Below are 12,181 nucleotides of genomic sequence, written 5' to 3' on the forward strand. Positions count from 1 at the left end.
TCAGATTTTCCAGTGGTATCAACTCAAGTGTAATTGGAAAGCTAATGGCATTTTGTTTTCTTTTTTTTTTCTGAGACAGTCTGCCTTTGCCACACAGGCTCGAGTGCGGTGGCATGATCTCGGCTCACTGCAACCTCCACCTCCTGCGTTCAAGTGATTCTCATGCCTCAGCCTCCCCAGTAGCTGGGATTACAGGCACAAGCCACCACATCCACCTAATTTTTGTATTTTTAGTAGAGACAGGGTTTCACCATGTTGGCCAGGCTGGTGTTGAATTCTTGAACTCAAATGATCCACCTGCCTCGGCCTCCTAAAGTACTGGGATTACAGGCATGAGCCATTTTATTCTCTTAGGCACCTGCTGCAATCCACAACAGTCACACATCATGACATTTTTTGGGGTCCTAAATGAATAAAACACATACTATATAAAAGGTCATCCAATAAATACTGGCTCCTGAAAGTGACCAAATCTGTTTCTGGTAACCACTGGGTGAAGGATATACGTAAGACGAGCGACTTGGGAGATAGAGGGGGAATTATGCTTCATGGCTCATGGCTCTTTTTATGTATCTTTTTCACCTGCAACTTCCATGATGGACAATTCTTCCATTATGAACAATTCTCACAACATATTTACCAAGTCAAATCCCAAGAAAGAATCTGACTGATTTATTTAATCAACATCATCCTTGTCTGGGCAGAGGTTTTCATGCCAGACTGCCTCACAGATTGATGGCTGTTGGGGGAAATCTTTCTTCTACAACCTGATTGTTCCTTCCATGTGAAGACAGAGAGAGACAGAGAGACCAAGAGAGACAGAGAGCAAGCTCAATTATGGAAACACCCTGGAACTGTGTCCCCAGTCACTGCATGCCCAGGGAGCACATGTCCACCACATTTTTCAACACTATGGAAGTCTCATGGGGGTGGCAGGAAAGGTGACTCAGTTTTAGCACTGCTTGAGCAGGCAGATCGGCTTAATTTTGTTTTCCTGCAGACATAAATCACCTCTTGTACCTAACATGTATCAGTAATAGATGATATTATGGGGAGGGAGGAGGGATAGCATTAGGAGATATACCTAATGTAAATGACGAGTTAATGGGTGCAGCACACCAACATGGCACATGTATACATATGTAACAAACCTGCACATTGTGCACATGTACCCTAGAACTTAAAGCATAATAATAATAAAAAAAGATGATATTATGACTATCTGCCTTACTCTTCTGTTTTTTTTTTTTTTTTTTTTTTTTTTCAGTCGGAGTCTTCTTCTTGTTGCCCAGGCTGGAATGCAATGGCGTGACCTCGGCTCACTGCAATCTCCGCCTCCCGGGTTCAAGTGATTCTCTTGTCTCAGCCTCTCGAGTAGCTGGGATTACAGGCACCTGCCACCACGCCCAGCTAATTTTTTGTATTTTTAGTAGAGATAGGGTTTCACCATGTTGGCCAGGCTGGTCTCAAACTCTTGACCTCAAGTGATCCACCCACCTCAGCCTCCCAAAGTGCTGGGATTACAGGCATGAGCCACCATGCCTGGCTGGTTTTTTTTTTTTTTTTTGGAGATGAAGTCTCGCTCTTGTCACCCAGGCTGGAGTGCAATGGCACAATCTCAACTCACTGCAACCTCTGCCTCCCAGGTTCAAGCGATTCTCCTGCCTCAGCCTTCTGAGTAGCTGGGATTATAGGCACCTGCCACCACGCCCAGCTAATTTTTGTATTTTTAGTAGAGACGGGGTTTCACCATGTTGGCCAGGCTGGTCTCGAATTCCTGACCTCAGGCGATCCACCCACCTCGGCCTCCCAAAGTGCTGGGATTACAGGCGTGAGCCACTGCGCCTGGCCATTTTTTTTTTTTTTTTTTTTTTTGAGACAGGGTCTCGTTCTGTCACCCAGGCTATAGAGTGCAGTGACACAATCTTGGCTCACTGCAACCTCTGCCTTCTGGGCTCAAGCAATCCTCCTGCCTCAGCCTCCCAATTAGCTGGGACTACAGGCACGTGCCACCACACCCAGCTAACTTTTGTATTTTTTGTAGAGACGGGGTTTCGCCACATTGTCCAGGCTGGTCTTGAACTCCTGGGCTCAAGAGATCCACCCACCTTGGCCTCCCAAAGTGCTGGGATTATAGGTGTAAGCCACCACATCTGGCCTTGTCTGCTTTTAAAATTAGTTTAGAATGTGGATGGGGACGAGAGATGTTCCCTAGAAAACCCAAATAATTGCCGGACTCATTATTTGCTCCTTTTGCTCAGGGGCTCGTCAGCTGTAGGCAGGGATTATCACTACTATAAGAGACTATTTGTAAAGCAGTTTTCTTTTGAAGAGGACTGTGGGTATAGCAGATACAGTAACAGACTTTTGTTGTGCACGTTCTCAGAAGATGGAAGCATCTTGTTTCCCTTTACTTGTACCCAGGCCACCATCAAGGGACTGATACTCAGAATATACATAAGTATAATTTTTTTTTTTTTTTTTTTTTTTTTTTTTTGAGAAGAGACTTCCTCTGTTGCCCAGGCTGGAGTGTAATGGCATGATCTTGGCTCACTGCAACCTCTGCCTTCCAGGTTCAAGCGATTCTCCTGCCTCAGCCTCCCAAGTAGCTGGGATTACAGGCATGTGCCACCATGCCTGGCTAATTTTTGTATTTTTAGAAGAGATGGAGTTTCACCATGTTGGCCAGGCTGGTCTCGAACTCCTGACCTCAGGTGATCTGCCTGCCTCGGCCTCCCAAAGTGCTGGGATTACAGGCGTGAGCCACCACGCCTGGCCTCAGAATATATTTGAATGGACAAGAATGTAACGTATATTTTCAGTTGCTATTTTAGCTCTGAACGACAATTTTACATAGCCCTATAAAATCTAGAAACCCAATTTTGCCACCCCGGAAACAACAATTTTCCTCCATCCCCCACTCCTGCCTCTTGCTAACATCCTGCCACTGACCCCAACAGGCTGGGCTTGGTTGTGGCATGAAGGCGTGTGTGCACATACTGACCTCCTTTTCTATGATAGCCACTTGCTTCTTGGCCAGCTTCTCCAGCTCGATGGACGAGTTGTTGGCATGCGTCTCCACCTCCTTCTGTAGCTTGAGGCGGTGCTCGTCCATCTCAGCCTTCAGCTTGTTCTCCAGGGCGATCAGCTGCTTCTGGTGCTGGCGCCGCATCCGCTTATAACCTGACATCTGTTCCCGCAACTCGTTCTCCTGCTCATGCTCATGGATCTGTCGTGTAACCTGAATTGGGTTAGGAAACAGAACTCAGGTAACCAGGTTCATGGGAGACAAGCTTTCAGGCAAAGTAGAACGGCCCTGTGGCATAATTTTATCCATCACCTTCACCATCAATTTACCTACTGTTTAGTGAATGCTCACCCGTAGGGGGCACTGTGCTAGATAGATACTCTTTATGTATTTTATCCCTAGTCCTCAAAACCATCTCATTCACTCATTCATTTCATTCATGAGGTAGGTGATAACATCTTAGTTTTATAGTTGAAGAAATTGATTCTTGAAAGAAACTCTTTATTCAGGCCGGGCACGATGGCTTACGCCTGTAATCCCAGTACTTTGGGAGGCTGAGGCGGGCAGACCACTTGAGGTCAGGAGTTGGAGACCAGCCTGGCCAACATGGTAAAACCCCGTCTCTACTAAAAATACAAAAATTAGCCAGGCATGGTGGTGGGCACCTGTAATCCTAGTTACTTGGGAGGTTGAGGCAGGAGAATTGCTGGAACCCGAGAGGCGGAGGCTGCAGTGAGCTAAGATCACTCCACTGCACTCCAGCCTGGGTGACAGAGACTCTGTCTCAAAAAACAACAACAACAACAAAAAGAAATTATTTATTCAGTCAAAATATGTTTACATATTTTTGATATACCATCACATATATTACATGTTCACATTAACACAGCTAATAAGGACTGGATTGGGAATCAGGCCCATCTCTGTATAACTCCAGAGCCATGTTATTTCTACTACACCAAGATTTCTCACCAACACTACTGACAACGAGCCAGATAATTATCTGTTGTGGGGGCCATCCTGTGCATTGCAGGATGTTTAGCAGCATCCCTGGCCTCTACCCACTAGATGCCAGTAGCACCTCCCACGACATGACAATGAAAAGTATCTCTAGATATTGCCAAATGTTCCCTTGGGAACAAAATTCCTCTAGTTGAGAACTACTACACTGGTTTGTTTTGTATATGTGTGTGTGTGTATATATATATATATATATATATATATTTTTTTTTTTTAAGGATCATGTCTCTAACAGTCATAGACCTTTTAAATTAGTCTGAACATGATTTATTTCCTATTCCTAATATGAAGAGGTGAGTATGAGATCAAGAGATCTCTTAAATCATGTCTCCCCCATCCCCTTCTCTACAAAAGAAATGTTACCAAATTATAATACATTCACTCACTCTCCTAAAGAGGATAAAGCATTGCTATGATTTTCGGAAGGCTACTTTTCTTAGTAACTTTTCCTTAACTCATTTTCAAGTGAACATCCAACAAATTAAAGCTTGTAAATGTACATTTCAGCACCTCTTGCTCCTTTCTATTAAATCTTTTGTGATTTTTCCAGTCCTTCCTTCAATTTATCTTCTCTCTTTATTTTCCTGATCACTTCCTCCCTATTTTTCCTATTTTAGAAAAAAAATCTTAATTCCAGGATTGTAACTTTAGTCTTGTTCTTCACTAAGTGATTTGGTCACTCCTATCTACTGTAAGGCCCATCTCCCCAGCCTAATACCCAACCAAGCTTTACAGGAAATTTTCAAGCTGCTATTAATTTTCTGTACTATTTTCAGTTTATGGGTTAAAATACATTTTATACAAAGAAGAGTTTGTTTCTCTGCTCTTTTTAGAAGGTGGCCCTGCATACTAAATTGAGTCTTTACTAACAAGAGAGTGCTGTTCTGTAACTAGATAGTATTATCAAAGTACACCATTAAACATTAGCCAAACTTTGAAACCTTTCCAGTTGAAACTAACACTGGGTTTCATATTCATTTCTCTTTTCTGAAGGATAATACTCTTTCAAGTACTAAGAATAAGAGCAGAGGATATTTTAAGACCAAAAAAGGATAGCATCACCCAAAAGGCACCTAACCCTCTAAAGAAAATAAATGATCTATTTTATTATCAGAAAATGTGTTTTTTTAATGGACATAATTCAAGATGAAAGGAGGAAAAGAAGTAGTTTGAAATATATGTATCAATTTTACTTCTTCACGCTTATATGTTTCTGAAGTACAACTTTAAGGAAGAAACAATTCTAATCAATGGAAAGGATACCATTTAGTCCTTTCTGAATTCAACTATTTTTCAGAAAAATATGGCAGTAAAGTATCAGGGTTAGGGTAATGAATTTTAGATATGTTTTAGCTGGAAACTTTTTCTTATTTTAGCATTCCTTCTTTAATCAGATTCCCAAAGCTGAGGCATGGCACACTCTAAGCTATCATGACACATTTAAAACTTGGCATAAGCATTGGCTTACAGCCAATAAAATATTCTCAGGATGGTCATTTCCCTAAACCAGGATGCCTAAAGATAAAAGGGAAATGAGTTGTGTCAAGAAAATTTTCTATTTCAATTGGTGGGTGGGTCTCTGTAAAGAGGGTGGCTTTCTACTTGTACCAGATCACATACAAGGTGATCTGGTACAAGGATGTGGCAAAGAAAATTTACAGAGCTCAATCTGCTATCATTGTACACCACTGAATTCCAGGAGAGACATTTTGCTTTTGAATGCTTCCCATAATGTGGATAATTACCTTCTTAAACTCCTAATATCACCTTTCATTTGTCACAACTAAACTTTCCAAGTTTCAAATTGTCTTTTTGGGTATATATATAGAGATACTAAGCTTTATAATTCCATGCTCAAGCTGGATAGATGAATTTAAATAAAAGTATAACCAGATATTTCAATTGAAAAGTCTAACATGAAATATACAAAAAATATGATATTTACAGTTATATGTGCCTGTGTGTCTTAAGTGTACACTATGGGTTTTAAGAATACACCTTTTGGTCAATAAAATAAAAAATAATAGCTGTTAACTTTTTCATGCATATGGTTTAAAAAGTGCTTTCACATGTAATTTACCTCTTTAATTTTTAGAAGGCCTTGGATTCCTATGGTTCTTGAATTGCCTGAGGAAATTCATATCACCAAGGCAGAAAAAGAGTGACTATTTTCTGTTATAAAGTAATAGAGGGAATCAACACCCAAAAAAGTCAAAGCTAGAGAGGGTGGTAAGTCTAAATTACAAATTGAGTAAGTCTGAAATGGGAGAAAGTTATAAAGATGTAGTGACTGTAGTTTTTACAATGGCAGTCTCAAAAATGTGATCAACTAAAAGTGGGCAGTACCACCTTGCTCTACCCAGTGGATTGTGTGGAGAAAAACCTCATCTATCTCTTACTATATAATTGATCTTGGGCAAATTACTTAACCTCTTCAAGTCTCTCAGTTTCTTAATGTGTAAAGAGAGAGGAACTACCACTGTCTTCCTCAGGGTCGGAGGACTTTCTCATGTGAAAGTGCCTAGCAGGGTGTCTGACTCCTAGGAAATGCTCAACACATGCTGGTTTCCTTCCTTCTGATGCCAGGCTCTGTGAAGCATGTCCCTTTGCCCTCCACTTAGTATTTCTGGTGATGGAGACACAGAGCACAAGTGGATCCAGAAGAAAGGGCACATTTAAGGAAAAAAAAAAAAAAACTAGCTGTATCCAGGTTGTGGATTATAAAATTATGTATAATTTCTGAAACTGAATTATTACTTATTTCATGTATCTAGAATATGAAAAATAAACAAATAATAAATAATGTGCCATGAAAAGGAAGACCAAAACTTTTTTTCTAAAGGTTCCTATAGCTGTTCAATGCTACTTTATTTAATTCCAGCAAAATTCGGCCCTAAAACAAACCACTTCATCTGAAGTGCAGAGTGTCCCTACTGTGTACAAAACACTGCACTAGAAGGGTAATAAGCAACTTCCTGAACATAAAACAAGACCATGGTGGCTGATGATGTTACCCTCTTAAGAGATCAAAGCCAACTTACAAGATTAATAATATGTAGGAATCAAAATGATGCATATGATAAAAGTGGCCACCTCAGCACTTAGAACAAATGAAATTTATAGCAAGTTCTTAAAAAGAATACAGTGAGTCACATTTTGGCATTAGAAACTTAACATTCTATTCTTTAGAATACCTAAGGAAAAACTGTTTTTTAAGTTTTTGCTAAAAGTAATGACTGATAACAGGCAATTCTGCATTTATAAAAGAATATGTTACATGAGGAATTCTGAAATGCAAACTTATAAATCCAAATTCTCATGTGATAGCAAGGCTGGAGGTGACCTCATTCATTCGTTCATTCATTTATTCAACACACATTTATTGACAGACTTTGACCATATGGGTTGGGCATGTAGATTGGACAGCATAAGTGAGAAATGGTATCAGCAATGACCTTAGTGAGTTAAGAAGCCAAGAATAAGTAAAGAGATATGCAATATTTTGATAAGCATCCTCTGGTATACTGTCCAGGAAGAGAACACATTTTCAAGCATTTAGAAACAGGATGAAACAGTAGCATTTACTGCTGAGGCTCTCATATTTTTATTTTTAGGTATCAAATTCATTCAGGTATCCAATTTCACAATTAGCTGAATTATTAGGGTGCATTTTAAAAACTCCAAATGAAGACTCTCTTTCTATGAGCTTTTCTATCGAATCTGGCAAAGCGAAGTAAAATAATCTATATTTGCATGAATAGAACAATAATACTTTTCTCCTACATGCCTCCTTGGGAATTCCCCTATCACGCCCTTCTCCCTGACATGTGTTCTAACATAAATTCGCCTCTGTAATGCAGTCACAGGTGAATTTGTGTTAGAACACACATTAGGAAGAGGGGCAGTGAGAATTCCTTCACAAAACCAAAAGCTGAACTCTGATAGATACACTGCCCTTTATATTAATATCTCTATCACGGAAACGGCCAAGAGCCCCAGACACTACAAAGTTTTCAGAAGAAATGACATCAGATGTAGGAACAGCTAAAAACACCCTCATGAATCACTAATATAATTAAAATATGAGGCTCTCCATAAAAACTCAAGGAAGGCACATCTCAAAGGCCCAAGAAGTCAGATTAGTGATTCTGCAGAACTATATAAACAACTTTTTTCCAGATAACACATGAGCCCAATATGAACTTCCTTACAGAAGAAGGAAAAGAAAGGTTAAAATAAAGATGCCATGAAATACCCTTCCTTTTCCTAATTCTTCAAAATAAGGGCAATAATCTCTGCCCTTAGAAAATTATAAAAATTATACAATTGTAATAAAAAGTTACAATGCTAAAGTTTTCTCAGGATTTCATCTGGTATCAAAGTTTATAGTCCTTCCTTATCCTTTGTTACAAATCCAACTGTGCAGCAGTGCATAATACAAAAATCTCAGTTATAAGGTGCCAAAATAATAAAGACATGTAGCAATACAGACCCAATGCCCATGGGCTTCTTCATATACTTGTCTGTAACCTCATTCAAAAGCACAATGTTGAAAGTGATACTAAGGGGGAAAAGCACAAAGCCAGGCCTCTTTTAGGCTTATGTTGAAGAAGTAGGCTCATAAACAAATTTTAGGAAGACTAATATCTTTGTCAGTTTGCAAGTAAATTTAAAATATGCATTTCATCATTTATTTATCTAGTTATTGAAAAACTAATTTCTAAATTCCTTTTTCCTGTTCACCTTTGGACCTCTTTGTGACTTGTTAGCGCCTCTACTAGAAGATGTTAAAGAACGAGTAAAACCAAAATAAATGAATAAATAAATATAGTATTGCCACCAACTATGAGAAGGCAAGGTTTCAACAATGACTTGATTTTTTATTATACTGGACTTTCACTTTCCCATGATCTTGCTCTTACTTTTATGTCATTTTAGTCATTTTCATTTGAGCTGGGGTCCATAAAACACAACAGAATTCATAATATATTTTTTAAAATTAAATATTTTATGATATTCCAGTGTCCTGATTTATACACTACTGTTGGCATTAGGCTTTAAAATAATATAGTGGGTAGAATTGTAGTACTTGGTAATATACATTAAAAAATCCATACCCATAGTTAGATTGTTCAAAATGGGACATGGAACCATACAACACCATACCTTTTCCCTTCCATTTTTTTTCCCCTCCCTAAAAGCCACTAGATACAAATACCACTGAACTCTGGTAAACTACCATCAATCCCAATCATGACTCCCAAAGCACTACATTCAGAGAGGGCACCCCACAAAAACAACTTATTTTGTGGCTAAAGCAACAGCATATCAGCTACTCTGTTTGTAACTTAATATAGGAGCAGGGGCCTTTTAGCAAATCAAAACTTCATTAGAGAGACTGGTTGCAGCTGTTCTCTGGATGGGCACTAGGAAGCCTGTACGATTCAGAGGGTTCCTGAGGACACTGCCCATAGCCTTGAGGTGGCATAGTAGGGAAGCAGCTTTTATCATCCACAGAGAAGAAGACTGTGATGGCTGATATACACACAGAGTAGCCCTGGGTGAGTTCACAGATGCGAGCATGAGATTATTCTGGCATGGCTGTAGTAATCTCTTGCTGGGAGGTAGGAGAGGTCATGAATATATGATGTGGGAATGAGGGTGTGGCAAGAGAGAAAAAAGAACCTGTCCCAGAGGGGGAAAGCCACTTGGTATAATGTCTGCTTCACATGTAAAACCACTGATGGTACTCGGTTGCTCAGAGCTTGTTATCATTTCCCCACTCATTTCAACATGAACGGGTCTGGATAAAGGTCCAAGTCTCACAAGAGTCGATGGTAAGTAGTCACAGTTCTCTAAAGCACCGTATTTCTTCTTTTGTCAGATATCATGGCATGAAGACAATGACTATTTGGTAATCTTATGATGCTTTATCTAGACTCAAAAGCACATTTTTAGGTGCCTAACAATCATTAGCAAATACATAGTGGACATTTTAAGATCTCCATTACATAGTGTAGCATTCCTTTAAAATGAAAAATTGCTCATCAAAGAGATCACAAGAAACTTCTACATAAAGGAACTTTAAAGTGGGCTTATTTATAAGCAGTTTAAATTAAATTGCTTGCTTTTAGACAGCAGCAGGCACAGCAATATGTAGGTGCTTTAACTTCCATTTTTCCTTGCATTTGGGTTTTTAAAGGTTATAATCCATTATAATTTTCAAAGATAATCGAAGCCTTTAAAAGACTTGAGAAATAGAAGTAGAAATCAGGTTTAAAAAATAGGACAAGAAAAACGATCATTTCTGGGTCGGCCTTGGATGATGTCATCATAGGTTCTAAATGTAATAGCCAAGCAGTGTACACTAACTCTTCCTGCCCATGTGACCTCTAACATTAATTTGGGCAAAACAACTAATATTTCAATAATTTTTTGGCTGAGAAGTGAGATTCAGAAGCAAAAGATTAAAGAGAGTTTAGAGTGCCAAGGATGAAACGATGTGAGTGTGTGTGTGTGTGTGTGTGTGTGTGTGAGCGCGCACGCGCACGCGTGGGGGGCCGAGGGGAGGAGGCATGAAAACTAACTCTTCCAGCACACACCCCTTTTGCTACTACAAGGGCATCCAGCAATCACATTTGCAATAGTAAAAATGCTGAAGAATCCTACAGTCTCTTTTCTTCCACAATCAGCCCTATCCTCTCCTACAAAGCCCTTCTTGCTTTATTGGTGCCAGGAAATTCTTCAGGGGTTAAATGGGGAAGTGCAGCCACTACCATTGTTGCAATAAATAAATGAATGAACCAGAACGAACCAGCAATCCGTCCCTGGGAAACAAGTATCTTATTTTCTACAATTATATACATTATCCAGCAACCATATATTCTTTAAAATTATATTTTATCTTTTGATGTGTGTGTATACATTATAGACACATATGCATCTATACAAAAAGCAGCAGTGCCGTGCATACATATACATCAATACCTTAAAAAAATTTAGCATTATTTATTTCAATGAAAAGACAAATAGCTTTTAAAAAATTGGACAGGCTAGCAACTTCATCTCAAAGGCCTTATATTTTGCACATACAGCATATACAAACACACACAGACACACACACACACACACAAAGGTTTTTTTTTTTTTTCCATGCCATACACAATGCTAAAATATCTGAAATCAGGTTGCTATGCCAACAGATTTTTTTCCTAAAATGAATAAAATTATTAGGAGAGAGAAAACATTCTTGACTCCTTTCCTCCCATCCATGAAGCCGAGAGAGGCTCAGGGAGGGCGAGAGGCTGCCAGATGGGGAGGAGGGGAAGGAAGGGAAGGTGGGTAGAGGGGTGTTTGCTTACCAAAGATGCTGATTTGATCGTGGCAAAGCGCTCTCTGTTCCGGTAGTGGAGGGCCTGGCTCTGAACTGACTGGGTAGGCCGCGGCTCAGGCCTGGGATCGCCGTGGCCCGCCTCATCCCTTATGAATACATGATCCTGCAGAAATGGATAAAAACAAGGAGAAAGTCCAGCTGTGCTCTTTCCTCGCCGGCTGCCTCTCTCTCACCCCTCTTTCTGCACAAGCACTGCTGTTTGAAATGCATAGTTTAGCTCTCTGCTAGTCCCCGCAGCTCCCACGGTACAAAATGAATAAGCAACACATTGCAGCCTTCAGTTAGGAATGTCAGCTGATCGCTAGTGGGATGCCTTCTGAATCCCTGGCAGGCTTTTTCTTTACCTCCAGAATTACATATATGCAAAAGAAAAAAAGAATAGAAAAAATAATGCAATGTACAGACTCCTTAGAACAGTTTGCTTAAAACGCTGTAACCAGATAATTCCTTTAAAAATGTCATGTCCATGTCTAGCAAGGAGGATGCTGGTGGCTTTTAACATAAAAGCGAGCCTCCGCCTCATTCCCTTGAAAGATCTGCTTTCTCAATTTAATTTTATTTGAGATCTGTTCGGTAGGATCATCGTTCTGCCTAGAACCAATGTAGGCTTGTGCTGAACTGCCTCTCTATCTTGTGCTGGGAAGATTCGGCAGTCACTGAGGGATCCTGCTTTCCAGTCATGATCGTACACAGTTCTAGCACCTTCTCTCTACAGCTTCTGAAAGGATTTTTTTTTAGAT

At 39.8% G+C, this 12,181-nt stretch overlaps 1 protein-coding gene across 6 annotated transcripts in view; it reads right to left on the bottom strand.

Annotated features, from left to right (window-relative positions):
- The window catches only part of TAOK3 (TAO kinase 3), a 223,663-nt gene that overhangs the window by 28,522 nt on the left and 182,960 nt on the right, over positions 1 to 12,181 (bottom strand). For all 6 annotated transcript variants that reach the window (XM_003832408.4, XM_008957798.4, XM_057299542.2 and 3 more), the window contains 2 exons: positions 11,410 to 11,544; positions 3,005 to 3,241 (listed from right to left, as the gene is read on the bottom strand). In XM_003832408.4, coding sequence (XP_003832456.1) covers positions 3,005 to 3,241; positions 11,410 to 11,544 — 372 coding nt within the window. The remainder of the gene's footprint in view (positions 1 to 3,004; positions 3,242 to 11,409; positions 11,545 to 12,181) is intronic.

Source organism: Pan paniscus, chromosome 10 (assembly GCF_029289425.2).
Source record: "Pan paniscus chromosome 10, NHGRI_mPanPan1-v2.0_pri, whole genome shotgun sequence".
Classification (NCBI taxonomy): domain Eukaryota; kingdom Metazoa; phylum Chordata; class Mammalia; order Primates; family Hominidae; genus Pan; species Pan paniscus.